General features: G+C 43.4%; 1 protein-coding gene across 1 annotated transcript; it reads left to right on the top strand.

The window, feature by feature from the left end:
* The first annotated feature begins 11,001 nt into the window (after positions 1 to 11,001).
* LOC123122174 (rhodocoxin) lies at positions 11,002 to 11,790 on the top strand. Its single transcript, XM_044542316.1, has one exon. The coding sequence runs from the start codon at positions 11,074 to 11,076 to the stop codon at positions 11,554 to 11,556; it is 483 nt and encodes a 160-aa protein (XP_044398251.1). The 5' UTR covers positions 11,002 to 11,073; the 3' UTR covers positions 11,557 to 11,790.
* The last annotated feature ends 8,696 nt before the right edge of the window (positions 11,791 to 20,486 follow it).

The raw sequence follows: 20,486 nt of genomic DNA, 5'->3' as shown, positions 1-20,486 counted from the left end.
ATGTATTCACACATGTATTATGTTTCCGGTTAATACAATTCTAGCATGAATAATAAACATTTATCATGAAATAAGGAAATAAATAGTAACTTTATTATTGCCTTTAGGGCATATTTCCTTCAGTCTCCCACTTGCACTAGAGTCAATAATCTAGATTACATGGTAATGATTCTAACACCCATGGAGCCTTGGTGCTGATCATGTTTTGCTCGTGAGAGAGGCTTAGTCAACGGGTCTGCAACATTCAGATCTGTATGTATCTTACAAATCTCTATGTCTCCCACCTGGACTTGATCGCGGATGGAATTGAAGTGTCTCTTGATGTGTTTGGTTCTCTTGTGAAATATGGATTCCTTTGCCAAGGCAATTGCACCAGTATTGTCACAAAAGATTTTCATTGGACCCGATGCACTAGGTATTACACCTAGATCGGATATGAACTCCTTCATCCAGACTCCTTCATTTGCTGCTTCTGAAGCAGCTATGTACTCTGCTTCACACGTAGATCCCGCCACGACGCTTTGTTTAGAACTGCTCCAACTGACAGCTCCACCATTCAATATAAACATGTATCCGGTTTGCAATTTAGAATCGTCCGGATCAGTGTCAAAGCTTGCATCGACGTAACCATTTACGACGAGCTCTTTGTCACCTCCATAAACGAGAAACATATCCTTAGTCCTTTTCAGGTATTTCAAGATGTTCTTGAACGCTGTCCAGTGATCCACTCCTGGATTACTTTGGTACCTGCCTGCTAAACTAATAGCAAGGCACACATCAGGTCTTGTACACAGCATTGCATACATCATAGAGCCTATGGCTAAAGCATAAGGAACACTTTTCATTTTCTCTCTATCTTCTGCAGTGGTCGGGCATTGAGTCTTACTCAACTTCACACCTTGTAACACAGGCAAGAACCCTTTCTTTGCTTGATCCATTTTGAATTTCTTCAAAACTTTATCAAGGTATGTGCTTTGTGAAAGTCCAATTAAGTGTCTCGATCTATCTCTATAGATCTTGATGCCTAATATATAAGCAGCTTCACCGAGGTCTTTCTTTGAAAAACTTTTATTCAAGTATCCTTTTATGCTATCCAGAAATTCTATATCATTTCCAATCAACAATATGTCATCCACATATAATATTAGAAATGCTACAGAGCTCCCACTCACTTTCTTGTAAATACAGGCTTCTCCAAAAGTTTGTATAAAACCATATGCTTTGATCACACTATCAAAACGTTTATTCCAACTCCGAGAGGCTTGCACCAGTCCATAAATGGATCGTTGGAGCTTGCACACTTTGTTAGTACCTTTTGGATCGACAAAACCTTCTGGTTGCATCATATACAACTCTTCTTCTAGAAATCCATTCAGGAATGCAGTTTTGACATCCATTTGCCAAATTTCATAATCATAAAATGCGGCAATTGCTAACATAATTCAGACAGACTTAAGCATCGCTACGGGTGAGAAAGTCTCATCGTAGTCAGCCCCTTGAACTTGTCGAAAACCTTTCGCAACAAGTCGAGCTTTGTAGACAATAACATTACCATCAGCGTCAGTCTTCTTTTTGAAGATCCATTTATTTTCTATGGCTTGCCATCATCGGGCAAGTCAACCAAAGTCCACACTTTGTTCTCATACATGGATCCCATCTCAGATTTCATGGCCTCAAGCCATTTTGCGGAATCTGGGCTCATCATCGCTTCCTCATAGTTCGTAGGTTCGTCATGGTCAAGTAACATGACTTCCATAACAGAATTACCGTACCACTCTGGTGCGGATCTTACTCTGGTTGACCTACGAGGTTCGGTAGTAACTTGATCTGAAGTTTCATGATCATCATCATTAGCTTCCTCACTAATTGGTGTAGGTGTCACAGGAACCGGTTTCTGTGATGAACTACTCTCCAATAAGGGAGCAGGTACAGTTACCTCATCAAGTTCTACTTTCCTCCCACTTACTTCTTTCGAGAGAAACTCCCTCTCTAGAAAGGATCCATTTTTAGCAACAAATGTCTTGCCTTCGGATCTGTGATAGAAGGTGTACCCAACAGTCTCCTTTGGGTATCCTATGAAGACACATTTCTCCAATTTGGGTTCAAGCTTATCAGGTTGAAGCTTTTTCACATAAGCATCGCAACCCCAAACTTTAAGAAACGACAACTTTGGTTTCTTGCCAAACCACAGTTCATAAGGCGTCGTCTCAACGAATTTAGATGGTGCCCTATTTAACATGAATGCAGTTGTCTCCAAAGCATAACCCCAAAACGATAGCGGTATATCGATAAGAGACATCATAGATCGCACCATATCAAGTAAAGTACGATTACGACGTTCGGACACACCATTACGCTGTGGTGTTCCGCATGGCGTGAGTTGCGAAACTATTCCGTATTGTTTCAAATGAAGACCAAACTCGTAACTCAAATATTCTCCTCCACGATCAGATCGTAGAAATTTTATTTTCTTGTTACGATGATTTTCCACTTCACTCTGAAATTCTTTGAACTTTTCAAATGTTTCAGACTTATGTTTCATTAAGTAGATATACCCATATCTGCTCAAATCATCTGTGAAGGTGAGAAAATAACGATACCCGCTGCGAGCCTCAATATTCATCGGACCACATACATCAGTATGTATGATTTCCAACAAATCTGTTGCTCGCTCCATTGTTCCGGAGAACGGCGTTTTAGTCATCTTGCCCATGAGGCATGGTTCGCAAGTATCAAGTGATTCCAAAAGTCCATCAGTATGGAGTTTCTTCATGCGCTTTACACCAATATGACCCAAACGGCAGTGCCACAAATAAGTTGCACTATCATTATCAACTCTGCATCTTTTGGCTTCAACATTATGAATATGTGTATCACTACTATTGAGATTCATTAAAAATAGACCACTCTTCAAGGGTGCATGACCATAAAAGATATTACTCATATAAATAGAACAACCATTATTCTCTGATTTAAATGAATAACCGTCTCGCATCAAACAAGATCTAGATATAATGTTCATGCTTAACACTGGCACCAAATAACAATTATTCAGGTCTAAAACTAATCCCGAAGGTAGATGTAGAGGTAGCGTGCCGACGGCGATCACATCGACTTTGGAACCATTTCCCACGCGCATCGTCACCTCATCCTTAGCCAATCTTCGCTTAATCCGTAGTCCCTGTTTCGAGTTGCAAATGTTAGCAACAGAACCAGTATCAAATACCAGGTGCTACTGCGAGCTTTAGTAAGGTACACAGCAATAACATGTATATCACATATACCTTTGTTCACCTTGCCATCCTTCTTATCCGCCAAATACTTGCGGCAGTTCCGCTTCCAGTGACCAGTCCCTTTGCAGTAGAAGCACTTAGTATCAAGCTTAGGTCCAGACTTGGGTTTCTTCTCTTGAGCTACAACTTGTTTGCCGTTCTTCTTGAAGTTCCCCTTCTTCTTCCCTTTACCCTTTTTCTTGAAATTGGTGGTCTTATTGACCATCAACACTTGATGCTCCTTTTTTATTTCTACCTCCGCAGCTTTTAGCATCGTGAAGAGCTCGGGAATTGTCTTATTCATCCCTTGCATGTTATAGTTCATCACGAAGCTCTTGTAGCTTGGTGGCAGTGATTGAAGAATTCTGTCAATCATGCTATCATCCGGAAGATTAACTCCCAGTTGAATCAAGTGATTGTTATACCCAGACATTCTGAGTATATGTTCACTGATAGAACTATTCTCCTCCATCTTACAGCTGTAGAACTTATTGGAGACCTCATATCTCTCAATCCGGGCATTTGCTTGAAATATTAACTTTAACTCCTGGAACATCTCATATGCTCGATGACGTTCAAAACGTCGTTGAAGTCCCGGTTCTAAGCTCTAAAGCATGGCACACTGAACTATCGAGTAGTCATCAGCTTTGCTTTGCTAGACGTTCATAACATCTGGTTCAGCTCCTGCAGCAGGTTTGGCACCTAGCGGTGCTTCCAGGACGTAATTCTTCTGTGCAGCAATGAGGATAAATCCTCAGGTTACGGACCCAGTCCGTGTAATTGCTACCATCATCTTTCAACTTTGCTTTCTCAAGGAACGCATTAAAATTCAACGGAACAACAGCACGGGCCATCTATCTACAACAACATAGACAAGCAAAATACTATCAGGTACTAAGTTTATGATAAATTAAAGTTCAATTAATCATATTTAAGAACTCCCACTTAGATAGACATCCCTCTAATCATCTAAGTGATCACGTGATCCAAATCAAATAAACCATGTCCGATCATCACGTGAAATGGAGTAGTTTTCAATGGTGAACATCACTATGTTGATCATATCTACTATATGATTCACGCTCGACCTTTCGGTCTCAGTGTTCCGAGGTCATATCTGCATATGCTAGGCTCGTCAAGTTTAACCCGAGTATTTCTGTGTGTGCAAGACTGGCTTGCACCCATTGTATGTGAATGTAGAGCTTATCACACTCGATCATCACGTGGTGTCTCGGCACGACGAACTTTGGCAACGGTGCATACTTAGGGAGAACACTTGTACCTTGAAATTTAGTGAGAGATCATATTATATGCTACCGTCAATCAAAGCAGAATAAGATGCATAAAGGATAAACATCACATGCAATCAATATAAGTGATATGATATGGCCATCATCATCTTGTGCCTTTGACCTCCATCTCCAAAGCACCGTTATGATCACCATCGTCACCGGCGCGACACCTTGATCTCCATCATAGCATCATTGTCGTCTCGCCAACTATTGCTTCTACGACTATCGCTACCGCTTAGTGATAAAGTAAAGCAATTATAGGGCGATTGCATTGCATACAATAAAGCGACAACCATATGGCTCCTGCCAGTTACCGATAACTCCGTTACAAAACATGATCATCTCATACAATAAAATATAGCATCATGCCTTGACCATATCACATCACAACATGCCCTGCAAAAATAAGTTAGACGTCCTCTACTTTGTTGTTGCAAGTTTTACGTGGCTGCTACGGGCTGAGCAAGAACCGTTCTTACCTACGCATCAAAACCACAACGATATTTCGTCAAATTAGTGCTGTTTTAACCTTCAACAAGGACCGGGCATAATCACACTAAGTTCAACTAAAGTTGGAGAAACTGACACCCGCCAGCCACCTGTGTGCGAAGCATGTCGGTAGAACCAGTCTCGCGTAAGCGTACGCGTAATGTCGGTCCGGGCCGCTTCATCCAACAATGCCGCCGAACCAAAGTATGACATGCTGGTAAGCAGTATGACTTGTATCAACCACAACTCACTTGTGTTCTACTTGTGCATATAACATCTACGCATAAACCTGGCTCGGATGCCACTGTTGGGGAACGTAGTAATTTCAAAAAAATTCTTACGCACACGCAAGATCATGGTGATGCATAGCAACGAGAGGGGAGAGTGTGTCCACGTACCCTCGTAGACCGAAAGCGGAAGCGTTATGACAACGCAGTTGATGTAGTCGTACGTCTTCACGATCGACTGATCCTCAGTACCGAACGTACGGCACCTCCGTGTTCAGCACACGTTCAGCTCGGTGATGTCTCGCGAACTCACGATCCAGTACAGCTTCGGGGAAGAGCTTCGTCAGCACGATGGCGTGATGACGGTGTTGATGAAGTAACCGACGTAGGGCTTCGCCTAAGCACCGCTACGATATGACCGAGGTGGATTATGGTGGAGGGGGCACCGCACACGGCTAAGAAAGATCAATGATCAACTTGTGTGTCTATGGGGTGCCCCTGGCCACGTATATAAAGGAGTGGAGGAGGGGGGAGAGGGCCGGCCCCTATGGCGCACCCTGGAGGAGTCCTACTCCCATCGGGAGTAGGATTCCCCCCTTCCCTAGTTGGACTAGGAAAGAAGGAAGGGGAGAGAGGTAGGAAGGAAAGGGGGGCGCCCCCCCTCCTAGTCTAATTCAGACTAGAGGGGGAGGGGCGTGCGGTCTGCCCTGGCCTCCTCCTCCTCCTCTCTCTCTCTCCACTATGGCCCATTAAGGCCCATACAATTACCGGGGGGGCTCCGGTAACCTCCCGGTACTCCGGTAAAATCCCGATTTCACCCGGAACCATTCTGATGTCCAAATATAGGCTTCAAATATATCGATCTTTACATCTCGACCATTTTGAGACTCCTCGTCATGTCCGTGATCATATCCGAGACTCCGAACTACCTTCGGTATATCAAAACACAAAAACTCATAACACCGATCGTCATAGAACTTTAAGCGTGCGGACCCTACGGGTTCGAGAACTATGTAGACATGACCGAGACACGTCTCCGGTCAATAACCAATAGCGGAACCTGGATGCTCATATTGGTCCCTACATATTCTACGAAGATATTTATCGGTCAAACCGCATAACAACATACGTTGTTCCCTTTGTCATCGGTATGTTACTTGCCCGAGATTCGATCGTCGGTATCTCAATACCTAGCTCAATCTCGTTACCGGCAAGTCTCTTTACTCGTTCTGTAATGCATCATCCCGCAACTAACTCATTAGTTGCATTTCTTGCAAGGCTTATAGTGATGTGCATTATCGAGATGGCCCAAAGATACCTCTCCGACAATTGGAGTGACAAATCCTAATCTCGATCTATGCCAACTCAACAAGTACCATCGGAGACACCCGTAGAGCACCTTTATAATCACCCAGTTACATTGTGACGTTTGGTAACACACAAAGTGATCCTCCGGTAATCGGGAGTTGCATAATCTCATAGTCATAGGAACATGTATAAGTTATGAAGAAAGCAATAGCAGTAAACTAAAACGATCAAGTGCTAAGCTAACGGAATGGGTCAAGTCAATCACATCATTCTCCTAATGATGTGATCCAGTTTATCAAATGACAACTCATGTCTATGGTTAGGAAACTTAACCATCTTTGATGGACGAGCTAGTCAAGTAGAGGCATACTAGTGACACTCTTTTTTTCTATGTATTCACACATGTATTATGTTTCCGGTTAATACAATTCTAGCATGAATAATAAACATTTATCATGAAATAAGGAAATAAATAATAACTTTATTATTGCCTCTAGGGCATATTTCCTTCATATAATCATTTGTGGCATGCGTGTTTGTAATGTATCGCATTGTGCACCTTCCTGCCAACCATGTGCTCAACAAATTACTTTAAAACTATTTGATTTTGTTTCCCTTTGTTTTGAATACTTCTTATAAAAGGTCTTGAGTGGGACTCCACTTATGTGCATATGATCGGGTTGCATTTTCCCAAAATTACAACACCTATTTTGAATGGTTGATTATTTTTGATAATTAAATGAGTGCATTTTTGTCTTGATAGGCTTTGCATCCTTTTTATCGACAATGAAGCGCCCCATATATTATACTATCTGTCCAAATACGTTCTTCAAATCATTATGGGAGCCCCACCATTTCTCTTGAAGTGGAAGCACATCCTCTACCTTTTCCATGTAGTGGAACGTCGCAGTCATTTTATCGAGCATTGGTGGTTTGGATTAAGATGGAGCTTAGTGTGATTTTAGTTTATTGTATGGGTTTTCAAGCTTTTGATTTTACTTTAGGTTTAGCTACAAGGGGCCACAACACAGAAATGTAGAGGATGTGCTTCCACTTTGAGAAGAGCAATGACGGGCCTCCCACAGTGGTGGACAAGAACATCTTTGGAGAGAAGGGAGTAAAATGTAGTGTTGCTCAGGATTAACAAAAAAAATTGGAAATCGTAGCATGGAAAAAAATGAATGCCATCACTATAATAAATAAATCATAGTCCAAAAGGGTGCCATAAAGTTACGGAAATACAACTCACTCACATGCACACAAGTGGAGTTATTTCTGGCACGCATGTGCACAATGCAGTATAACTAAAACTCATTGAGCATAAATCATTGTATTGTTCACACACCGAGCCATCAAATAGTTAAGATTCGGATTTATTAGTCATTAGTAGACAAATCAAAGTGATTATCTCAGAATTGGCTACGAAAATTTAGTTCAAACATGGTTTAAAATGAGTGAAAAAATCACTCATCGGTGTTTTAGTTAATTCTATCTTGGTGATTGTGGAGTTGCTGGTGAGCCTCCAATGATAATGGTAGGTTGAACAAATCAGAAATCTCTACCTAATAATAAAGCACAGATGGCTTCTGTCCGTCCGTCACACATTTTTGCAAAAAGGCCCCTGCAGTTTGTCAAAATCAACCCGCACTCCACACTTCAGTCCGAGCTGAACCATTTTTTGCATTTTCTCAGAAAACCCCATGACTGTTTCAGGTAGTCAACCCGGAGTTCATATTTAAGTGAGAGGAATCATTTTTATTTTGCGTTTTAATAGACCCCCCCTGATTTTTTTGATTAAGCAATCCACAGTTTATCTAAAATAATGATTTTTTAAATCATCCATATCTTTTAAACCACAACTCCAATTTCAACATGTTATATATTAAATTTGATTAGAAAAATATGTAGAATCCAAATATGATGTTATTTTTAGCTGTTACATATTCCTAAAATATTTTTTTGGGTGCAAACTTAATCTATAATGCACAATTTCTTTTTCTTTCATACCGACGATGACCGAATTGCAAATAAACACTCATTAAAACCAGATTGAGAGGAAAGAAAACATCGATAACCATGCATGCACACCTCTGAAAAACCAATCAGGGAAAGACAACATATTTTTCATCTTATTTCGAGCGAGTGCGCTTGCGCGCGCGCGCAAGAGAGAGAGAGAGAGAGAGAGAGAGAGAGAGAGAGAGAGAGAGAGAGAGAGAGGCCTTAGGACTAACCACAATCAAACGTGTTTTCATTCTGTGAGCACCGAGGCCACCGTCGGCAACACAAATGTGATGCTATGTTGAAATAATGGACATGGACCTATTAAGGTCATGAGTCATGGTTATTGGGCTAAGAGCATGTGTTATTTTCACTCCCGTTGCAACACATGGGATCTTTTGCTAGTATTGTTTGAAATCATCTTCATAGATTGTTGCATGGATATGTTATCATTTTTTTTGCAAAAGTGTGAGCCGTAAAAAAGTTCTGTGCATGATATTACTATTCCATGTCTTGCCACAAGGGCATAGTGATGCGGAGTATCCTATGGACATCACCATGTCAAGAAACACATGCAACATCTACTCGAACATATAAAAATGTATCTTCTCCTTTACACGTGTCTTTTTGTCCCCTTCAATGATGGTATACTACTTGACCCTCCATTGTGCATGTATAGGTTTGAGCGGAGCTTCACGGATGACGAGGAGGACTTCAGGTGCAATAGAACAACTACACCATCCAAGAGGGAAGCTTGGAAGCAAAGAAGGAATCACAAGGAAGAAGCCAACCTACAACTTGCAGGAAACTTGGACAGTCGAACTTAACCTCCGACATACCCCGAGCTCTCGTCCATGTCGGACATTGCCTAGAAATTACCTCGGAGTGTTCGACATGTCGAAACCTCCAACTCGTACTTGCGTGCACTGAGTTGGGCCAAGCCCATGTATCCCCTCCTCACTTACCTTTTCATGGCAGGACCTATATATATTCCCTTCACCCACCTTAGATTTAGGGTCATCTAAGATTAGGACCAAAACTATAGAGCTTAGTTCATATATCTCCTCATGTCGGACTCCTCTTAAGAGAAGAACCATTTATGGTTGTCAAGACCCCTTAGGGGAAGAACCATGTATGGTTGTCAAGGCCTCTTAGGAGAAGATTCCTCCATGGAACTTAAGACCCATTTCTCTTTGAGTTTTAGATGAACTACCATTTGTATCTTTTCCTTTGTTGTTGTTGGATGCTTGAGATCCCTCCCCTTGTCTTGTGATTTGAGTGCTTGTGTGTGGACCTTGTCCAATAGTGTCCTATTGCGTGATTCCCCCTTGTGTTCTTCCTCACATCCACCTCCAATTCGTGAAGATCGGGCAAACAAGGGCATGAGCCTACATCACATAGTGTTACCAGAGTTAACTTGACATGATACGATTCCCATGAAAGTGTCAATAAGATTGAGACAACCTCTCCACCAAAATGAGCCAACATTTCTGGTAGCATGGGGAGGAGGACTTTTGTAGTAGGCTTTACATATAAGTTGAACCCATGCAATATCTTCATGATTGTAGAGCTTGTGTAAAATTTTCAGCAAGAATGTAGTATTTGCGGGCCATGAGATTTAGTACTCCAAGACCACCTTGTTCTTCGGGTCTGCGGATGTTCCACGCTGGAAGTGTGGGGTGATGAAAGATGCATGTCCATTGTCTCGATGATACTAGATGTTATATAGTGTTTCGCCTCTTTAGGATTAATATATTTCAATTTTTATTGTTGTATATGTCAGTGATAAAATGAGAAGGCATGTACTTTGTAATTGACCTGAGAAAATGACAAATAAAAAATAATGTTGATTTAATATTTAGTACCAACACCAATTTTCTTTTGTTCTTTTATCGTTGTTTATTACCTTTATTACAATGAAGCATGTCTTCTCCCCTAAGAGTGATGTCCAATATGTTTGAATATACATTTTATACGGAGAATAACCACTAAGAGCTGAGTGCATGCACTCGTTCTGGGGAAATAAGGTCATGAAAAAGGAAAATGAACACGAGAAAGTGATGTTACATTGTTGTTTATTACTGTGCAAGATAAAACTCCCAATGCCACAACTATCTCTCAGACCTCGAATCACAAGACTTGTTTGTAAAACTCCAAACATGAGCATAAACTAACATCATCCATAAAAATTAAAGGTGCACTTTAAAGTAGTATTGTTTAATTCAAAACGTATTCGCAGTGTGTGTATTTTTTGCACCAAGAATTACCCTCACATCATTTGTCTATTTGATCCCAAATACATGGTGCTGTCCCACATTGTACACACTGACAGAAGGACCCACAAAAGTTCCACACAAAGCCTGGGAGGCCCACTCCGCAGTGACCCAGGCACCTTCTGTCCGCCCCCAACCTCCTCCACCCTCTCCATTTCCCAGTCCGCATCGCCCCCCTCCTCCCCACCCCAGATCTCCCACCCCGAACCCTACCATGGCGATCGCGGCGCGCGCCCTGCGCCGGCTCCCGCTCCACCTCGCCCCCGCGCTCGCCCGCCCCTTCTGCGCCGTCTCCCCCGCCGCCGCGGCCCCCGCCCCGGCCGCCGCGTCCGCCAAGGTCGCCGACCGCATCGTGCGCGTCCTCGCCATCGACCTCGACGGCGGGCGCCGCGAGGTGGTCGGCCTGGCCGGTCAGACCCTCCTCCGCGCGCTCGTCAACGCGGGGCTCATCGAGGCGGCCTCCCACCGCCTCGACGACATCGACGCCTGCTCCGCCGAGTGCGAGGTCCACATCGCGCAGGAGTGGCTCGAGAAGATGCCCGCGGCCTCCTACGAGGAGCGCTACGTCCTCACGCGCGCCTCCCGCAACCGGGAGCTCAACAAGCACGCCCGCCTCGGCTGCCAGGTCGTGCTCGGCAAGGAGCACCAGGGGATGGTCGTCGCCCTCCCCGAGCCCAAGCCCTGGGACATCCCGTAATGCGGCCCGCCTCCGCGAGGCGAGGCGAGGCGAAATTGTGCGGCCCTTCGACGCCGCGAGCCTTCCTTCCTCGCCCCTTCCGGTCCTTTCATGGTACGGATTTGATGAAAGAATAATGAATTTGATGGGCAAAACTTAGAGCTGTTTCTGAAACTTTTATTTTGTTTGAATGTGGATGATGTAATGTGGAATCCCTTGCCATTTACGTCAGTTTGTTGTTTGTTTTGCTTTGTACATTTGATGTATTGTTGGTTGCAGCTCAGCATGTCCTCTCTGCATTCCATTTCTTCCTCATACTGAATTTTTAGTGCTTCCATAGTTCCATGGTGATGCCGTGAGAACTGCTGCCCATTCTGTATTATTGCATATAGCAATCAACACCCAGAAATGCTTTTCTGCCTGAAAAATGTAGTCTGACTCCATATGCACATGTCCTGAATCATGTTCTTAGCTACTACCAGTGCAAATGTGGCTAGAACTTAGAACTAACATGTCGAGAGTTCTGTAGGTAGTTTCGATCATGGTCTTGGGTTTGAGCAGATGCAATATCACATTTGCGTTAGAAGGATGGCAGTTTAGAAGACCAAAACAATTCGGTGCTGTCACATTTGTAGTCTGATTACCATTGGTTGGTAAACCAAAATGCTTCAAAAGCAATTCAAGAATCAATTCAAAATTCACAAGCTTTGCATGTGTAAATCGGGTTTCGAGAATATATCCACAGTAGCCTAATGCCAGCGAATCTTCCGTGGCGCCAGCCGTGCCTGGTTTTGTTCTTCTGAGTTCTCCGTCAGAGTTGGAGCTGCGTTGTCTGGCCGTAGGTCGACATGTCGTTGAATAGGGTGGGCTTTGCCCTGTGTGTTTCAGTCTTTGGGTGTGGGCTTGGCCCTTGTTGTTCCGGTTTTCGCCCGGTTTTCCGTAATTAACTGGGCAATTCTCTTCTGCTTAATTAATAGATGAGGCAATCTTTGCCTCCGTTTCGGAAAAAAAAAATGCCAGCGAATAAGGCATACATTTTGTGTGTGCATATACCTGTAAGAATGTGCTGCTTCGAGGAGCACAAACAGACTAGGCCAGGAAAACTTTGTAAAATTGTGGTGCACCTGTTGCAATCAATTTCAGTGAGCCATTCAGAGTCTCTAAAGTCATATCATGTTGCATCACTAACTTGATCAAAGGAAATGTTGGTGAAAGAACTAGCCTATGGCACTTGATTGTCATCTCCCAGATGTTGTCGTTGACAACGATTGTCAGGATCGTGCTTTGGCCACATTTATGTTCCCCATGGAAGTATGTCTACCTCTGAGTCGTTAAATTTGAAACAATAGCTTGGTCTGGACATTGCGTGCTTTTTGTTAGATCGTCAACCTGAGAATTGTTGGTCTGGAATCCCTTTTCATTACCTCAGTTTGTTGTTTCTTTTGCTTTGTACATTTGATGAGCTGTTTGTTGTTTCACATCATATCCTCCCTGCATTTCTTTCTCATACTGAATACTATGCTTGCATAGTTTGTGGCGATGCCGTGAAAACTGCTGCCCATTCTGAATTACAGCATATATGTCAATCAACATCCTAGAAATGCTTTTTACTATTTAAAAATGTAGTTTACCCCATCTACACTTGTGCTGAAGTGTGTTTTTAGCTACTACCAGTGCAAATGTGGCTACAACCTAGAACTGGCGTGACGGGAGTTCCCTAAGTATTTTTTGGACATGATCTAGGATGTGGGCGGATGCAAGCTCATATTTGCATTAGAAGATTGGTAATTTAGAAGTCCAACTTTTTTGAAAGCAATTCACGATTAAATTCAAAAGTGACAAAGCTTCGCATGTGTAAATCAGTTTTTGAGAACATATCCACAATATCCTAAGTGCCAGCGAACAAGACGGGCATTTCCTGTGTGCATGTTGTTAAGCTTCATGCACTAGCCAACGCAACCAAAAGTCCGAGCTGGTGGAAAGGGTTAGTGCAATTCACATATACTGTAACACGTGTAACCGGAAGAGAGCGACGGCTCGCGAAACTCATGTATGACTCAAGAGTCCTCTACGTGGACACAAAGGGGGCTACCAGCAATTTTTAATAAATTGCGAAGCCAGGACTTGAATAAGACTTTAGCTCTGATATCATGTTAAGTTTCATGCATTAGCCAACGCAACCAAAAATTTGAACCGATGAAAAAGGCTAGTGCAATCCACATATACTGTAACACATGTTTCTGTAAGAAATGCCAGGTCAGGAGAACTTTGTAATATTGCGTTGCACCTGTTGCAACCAATTTCGGCGAGCCATTCAGAATTTCTAAAATCGTAGAATCATGTTGCGTTATGAGAATTGGTGCCGCGCAGCATTGTTTATTACCCCAGAATTTCACTAGGATGTAATTGCCCCTGCCTGATGTTATTGTTCACACATCGTCAGAACAACAAAACGGTTTAGTGTATTTTCATGCATTGCTTATTTCACATGGATGTAAGCTGCCCCTGCCTCACACCAGAACTCCAAATGGCTAGAGTTGTTGTACACCATGCATTGCTTTGGTGACTTGCAATCCGTCAGATGTACCGATTTTGCAGAGTCGTTTATTAGTACTGAAAATGAAGAAGCCGGATGAAATGACAGGTTTTGAGAGTAGTCTGAGAGATCATCAGCTATCCCAGCTTAATGAGCTACACTACTATCTACTCACATATGCCTATTTAACATAGAAACACCTCAGCTGTGTTCTTGGTATGCTACTGGCAACAAAACCTAATGCCCGGCCGCGGCCAAATAATGGCAGCAACAGCTAAATACTCCACAAAGATCATCATCCAACAAGAAAGAAAAATTGTGTCGAGTCACGTAACAAAAATTTGTGTTCACTCACATAACAAGAATGACAGCGTAACTGCTGTGCCACAAAATTTGCAAATAACAGTCTAGGGTTTATTATGACCTTAACAAACAGCCATAATACTGATAAAAACATGAGGAGTCAAACTCCGGAAGGTAAAATAGCTAGAAAAGGTACCAAAACGATTATTTTTCCAAGAAGTCTGGTTCAAAGCTGTAATGACTGAACAACAGGTTCCAGCCACCTGCGGTTCCCGGATTTAGGAGTTTTAACAATGTGATTCTGCATCAGGCATCCTACTGTTCTTCCTCACCGGCCTTCTTGTGAAGCTCCAGTATCAAATTGGCAGCTGCAGAGCACCTCGCCTCGCATGGGTTCGGATGAGGACCACCAGTGATGGTCATCTCAAAATAAGGGCAGCTCAGACGTACACTAGCGTGGAACATTCCTGAAAAGATAGGAAAAGGACCGGTGAAGAAGTGCACCAGAGAGAGAATATGATGGTCAATCAAACATCAGTTATGGTTATTGCTAACTGGGGACATAGTTAATCTGATCTGAGATAAAGACTACAAGGGTGCACGAGTGTCTTTCATAACCATTAAACGTTAAACAAACCTAACACTTCAACAGAGCATAACATGTGGTAAACAAACAAGTGGCCTATGTGGATTGCTATATTATGGCATCAAAAGAGCAAACTTGCCTACTTATCTGACAACTTGAAAACTCTTTTGTTCTAAGCATGGTCAGTGTAGCGTACTATGTATGTATAAGCGAACGAGGAATGATAACCAGAAGTGCAAGACCCATTCATACGATATTCCTGATTGTTATGCCTACATGGCCCAAGAACCTAATGCTTGCGTATTCAGAAGATCGAAGAGTTTATACATACCATCTGATACTGAAGGTACTACTGTGTATCTTGGGAATATCCAATTGGCCTCACATCAGATTTTATCAAGCTCCTGCATTGACAAGTGTCGCATGTACATGTGGCATTTTAAAATTCTGATACATTAGTTCAGCTTGAGGTTTCTTACCTCACAGTGTCGGAGGAGTGCCTCCCTCAATTTCTTCTTCTTAGTAATGAATTGGCCGCCATCTCCAGGGCAAGATGAATTGGTAACTTCCATAAAATTTGAGCCAGTTTTCACATATTTATCTATTATTGAGACCACTTTTGGTGTCATCATCCCTTCTGCATAATAAGGTTTACAACATGATGATTACAAGAAATGCGGAACCGATATAGAAAGAACTTCCCCTAAAAAATTGGCACAAGTATGATACACCCCAATTTAATACAAAACTTTTGGAAATGTATGGCTCCTAGAAACACATGCCCGCAATGTTGGCCACGAAACTATAACCGTTTTGCAGGGCGATTATAAATGTAACGATATTTAGATGTGAAAAGGGTAGAATACCACTTAAGATTGTCTGAATGTCCATATCACATTGAGCAATTTGTTCCTGAAGTATGCGTTCCTTGTGAAGCTGAAACAAATAATAGGATGTTCACATCAGATTCTCACTAGAAGAAAAATTATGGGAAACAAACATCATTTTTCCCTGAAATATAATAGAAGACACATAACATACAATATCATCCCGTATTTTCTGAATTGACTGTAGCGAATCATACTGTAGTCATTGTTGTACTCAGTGGTGACACCTTCAATGAAAAGTTGGAAACACAGAGAATAAAAACTTGGGAGGACCAGTTACCAATATATGAAAAATAAGCAGTCTTGGGTAGGTTTATCCAAACCTGACTCTGAAGACATTTCCATATTTTGGCACTCCAAAGCACGGTTCTTCACTGAAGGATCAACACACGTCGCCTGATACAACAATTAGTTCTTCAAGTTAAAGCAGGGTGAATGGATCACACGAAAACGTTGGCCTATTCATCACCTACTCATCTGAAACTGATTTATGAAAAGGACGAATACTTATTTTGATTTATTGAGCACAGAGGGTGTGGCTCCTCTCTTTTTATGGATACTTTCCTAACAATAAGATTTTTTCTTCACCAATACGCTATCCTTAATAAATGGGACATTATCCCTATTTGATATGTTTGGATTGTGCCAGCTTCCCCTCATTTACGGAAGGGTGTGATGTCACACTTCTCAAAATATTTACGTGGTGAACAAATGACAAACGCTCTAAGCCTATGCTACTTATAGTAGAGTGCATATGAGAGCACAAACGAATAGAATAAAGCGTGACAATTGTTACTATAACATTGATATAGACAAGGATGGGTCATCATATTCGAAGCCTATTTTCTATAACCATTTTAGAGCGTGCATATGATCCTAATGTGTCCTAGTATTGTAGTTTTTCAAACTGAAACTACGATCCTATAGGTACCGAAGATAACTACTCTACATAGCCACATAGCACAAAAGAGGGAATTTAAATACAAGGAAGAGCTCTCCAAGGACAAAGAGAAGACTTAAAGTATAAGATCAAAATCCTTGTGAAAATATGCCGTATCAACATATGCTATAATATGAGAAGACATATTCAAAACTTGCTAGCCAAATAACGAATTGCTACTGACATATGTCGTTTAATATTAAAACACCTCGGCTGGTCTCTTGGTATGCTACTAGCAATAATACCTAATGATCGAAGAAGGTCAGAAACATCTAAGTACTCTCGAACATCATCAGCCAATAAGAATTCAAGAAATAACACGGGGAGGGGATCGTTGTGTCGGAGCAATTTCCCGGCTATGCAAGAACAACTCGGAGGATGCGAGGAAGACGGCCTGGCGCTCCTACCGGCGATGACGACGGCGAGCTTCTCCGTGGTGAGCATTTGCGAAAGCGACAACCCCTGCTCCTCCAGGCGATGGGTGCGGCCGAGCTTGACACATCGGCGGAAGGGAGGCAGCGGCTACAACAGTGAGAAGTCAGAGCTGCGGGTGAAGAGAGGGAGGCGGCGGCGGCAAGGATGGAGGGACGAGTCGGAGAGGCAATGCGGGCTAGAAAGAGGGAGGGCAGGGAGGGGGTTTCTGTGGAAGAAACTTGACCTGTGGCCTGAGGGTGAGGAGGGACGTGCCGATATATCTTGATAGCGGCGGCGTGCGAGAGGAGATGTGGTTGGTGATGCAAGGCTCGGTGGTGGATTTTCACGCCGAACCGGCCGCCATGGGCGAGCGGTGGATCTGGTCGACGATGGTGCTTCTCCCACTGTCATCGCCTCGCAGGCTCGTTGTTCTCCTCCTGACGCTCACCAGATCTGTCGACGCTCACAAGATTTGCCGACGCTGAGAGAAACATGCAGGGGAGCGACTGCGTTGGCGTGTGGAAAGAGATGAGGTTGCGTGCGTGGGGAGAACGCGAGAGACTGGCCAATCATGAAGAGCAAAATACGTGAATTCTCTCTCTCTCTCTCTCTCTCTCTCTCTCTCTCTCTCTCTCTCTCTCTCTTAAAGACAAGTATCCACTACACGCACAGTGTACCTCTCTCGCCATTCGCTGCGCCGCATAGTGCACCTCTGCCGATGTGGACACAACGAGAGGGCGCCTTTGCATTCGGCCTTATTGTGTTTGATATTAGTATAGCTAGCCGACTCAAACTTGCCTAATAAGTTAGATCAAACAAAACTTTCTTTGTATCTCTAACTCTATTTACAAAACTTGCCTTTTTTATCAGTTTTTCTAGTATAATAATCTATTTAGCCGTCTATAACCCATAACTAAACAGTAAAGTTTATCAATTTCATTGTCGTACATCTCGTGGTGGCCCCATCCAATATCCTGGAGAGACATGCTTGAACCGTGCCCAGTAGACGACCTCTTCCGCTCATCCCCAGTGGAAGATTTTCTTACAAGGCAGCAAAGATGCGACTTGTAATATGTGATTACACACACATACCTATCAGGAAGTGGACGAGGATCCTTCCTAATCGAATAGCAAATATTCATTGCATAATGGGTCATTCGTCCACGTTGAAAACTTGTCCCACTTGCATGTCCACCAATGTGGTGGTCGTTGCTGGCTAAAGTCACAACTTTGAGCACCATAGCCTCCTTGATGATGTTCCTTTTTAAATTACTAACAAACATGCCTGTGTGTTGTAATGTGAGACAAAAATATTACACCCTAGCCAAATAAGTATCCCTCAATTGATAAACAATTTTTTTGAAATTTGGGATATTCTCTTGATATTCATGAACATTTGTTTTGTTTAGACGAACATTTTTTGAAATGCATGAACAGTTTTTTAATTCAGCAAACGGTTTCTGAATCGATAAACTTTTTTTTGAAATTGAGGAACAAATTATGAAATTTTTGATTTTCTTTGAACTTTTGTGAACATTTTCTAAAATTTCATGGATATTTTTACAAATTCACGAATATGTTCTGAATACACGATCATTTTTTCAAAATCATGCATATTTTTGTTTTCCAAACATTTTTTTGATATCGTGACTTTTTAATAATTTCTGAACAACTTTTTAAAATCACCAACATTTTTGAATCCGTGAACATTTTATGATTTCCTAAACATTTTTTGAATTCTTGCACATTTTTTTCAAAACTCGCAAATTTTTGAAATTTGTAAATCCTGAATTAATTTAAAAAAGAAAAAACAAAAACAAAAACAAGAAAAGAAAAGTAAAGTAAAAAAAGGGGGCGTCACGCCCCACACATAGGCCAGCCCATGAACATGGGGGAGGAGGTTCGCGATTCAGAGAGAAAAAGAAGGGAAAAAGTGGCCATATCCTATTCCGCGCTTCAGGCACCCGTTACAGTATAAACTGCAAACGTGCGCACACTGCCACTACGCTCTGGGGCAGCCCATTCTCCTTTGTTATTTTTTTGGTTAAAAGTTTCCAAAAAAGGTGCTGGATGACGATGGGATCAAACTGCCGACCTCATCATTCGAAAGGAGCGCAACAACCACCAAGCCACTCAGATCATCTACAGTTGAATTTGGCAAATCCGGACCCTCAAACGCCCGGGACGAGCCCAGGCGTGTGCACGGACAGTGACCGGTCATATCTTAAATTTACTCCTCTGCATCCGGATACCTCATATTTGAAACCTTAAATCCGTACAAAAGCATGCAAACAAGGAAATCCTACGTAGATCAACATGTACTGCCCCAAGCCTCGCCGGAGATGTCCACTATCTCCGTGCCCGGCTCCGGGTACATGGGCGGCAACCGCAACTCGGGCTCCTCCAGCTACTTTGCCTCATCCTCCGCCTCTGCCTCACGTTCGGCGAAAAGCGTGCCGGTTCCCACCCGTTCCAGCCGGATGAACTGCCGGTTGGCCTCGACATAGTCCTCATGCTGGATGGACTCCAGGATGCCCTGCTGCTCCGCCATCTCTGTCACTTGGAACTCCGTCATGGCGTCCTCCATCTTGAAGCCCACAGCCGACGCCAGATCGTCCTCTGGCTGCTCCACCTCCACCTCCTCAGGATCCGCCACCTCCGTCAAAACCGGCTGCTGCTCCGGCTCCTCCTTCTCCAGCTCCGGCGAATCCGGAGGTAGGCTGGCTGCTATGCGGGCAGTGCACCTCGCCTGGTTCTCCTCCTCAATCTGGAATTGACACTCCGGTGTGAGTATAGCATACGCCGTCTTCTTTTGCCGGGCCATGGCGAAGCCGGATGGCATGGGAAGAGCGACGGAGCGAGAGAGAGAGGTGGATGGGCTCGGGCTGGTGGCGCGGAGAGGGAGGAGGTAGATGTGGCTCGGTCGGGGGACACTGACCGGCTTAAATAGCCGGATTTGGCCTCGGGTGGCGAGCCAGAGCGGCACCACTAGGCGTTCACACCCCACCGTACGAGACGTCCGTTAGACTATTGGGTTTTCGGGCGATTCCATGTGGGCCCCATCGCCAGTCCGACGTGGCGAACGCTTCCGGCCTCTCCATATTCGCCTCATATTTAGGCTGAATATGAGTGGTGCCAGTTAGTCCGGGCATTTGAGGTCCGTTTGAGGTGCCCGTCTAGGTTGGTTTGTTTTGACCGGTCACTCACCGGCCGTCCGCCCAAGCGTTGGGGGGGGGGGTGGGGTTGGGGGTTGGGATGCCTACCTGTAGATGCTCTCACCCGCTC

This window comes from Triticum aestivum, chromosome 5D (genome assembly GCF_018294505.1).
Source record: "Triticum aestivum cultivar Chinese Spring chromosome 5D, IWGSC CS RefSeq v2.1, whole genome shotgun sequence".
NCBI classification, from domain to species: Eukaryota; Viridiplantae; Streptophyta; class Magnoliopsida; order Poales; family Poaceae; genus Triticum; species Triticum aestivum.
This window is presented reverse-complemented; position numbering and strand designations above follow the sequence as displayed.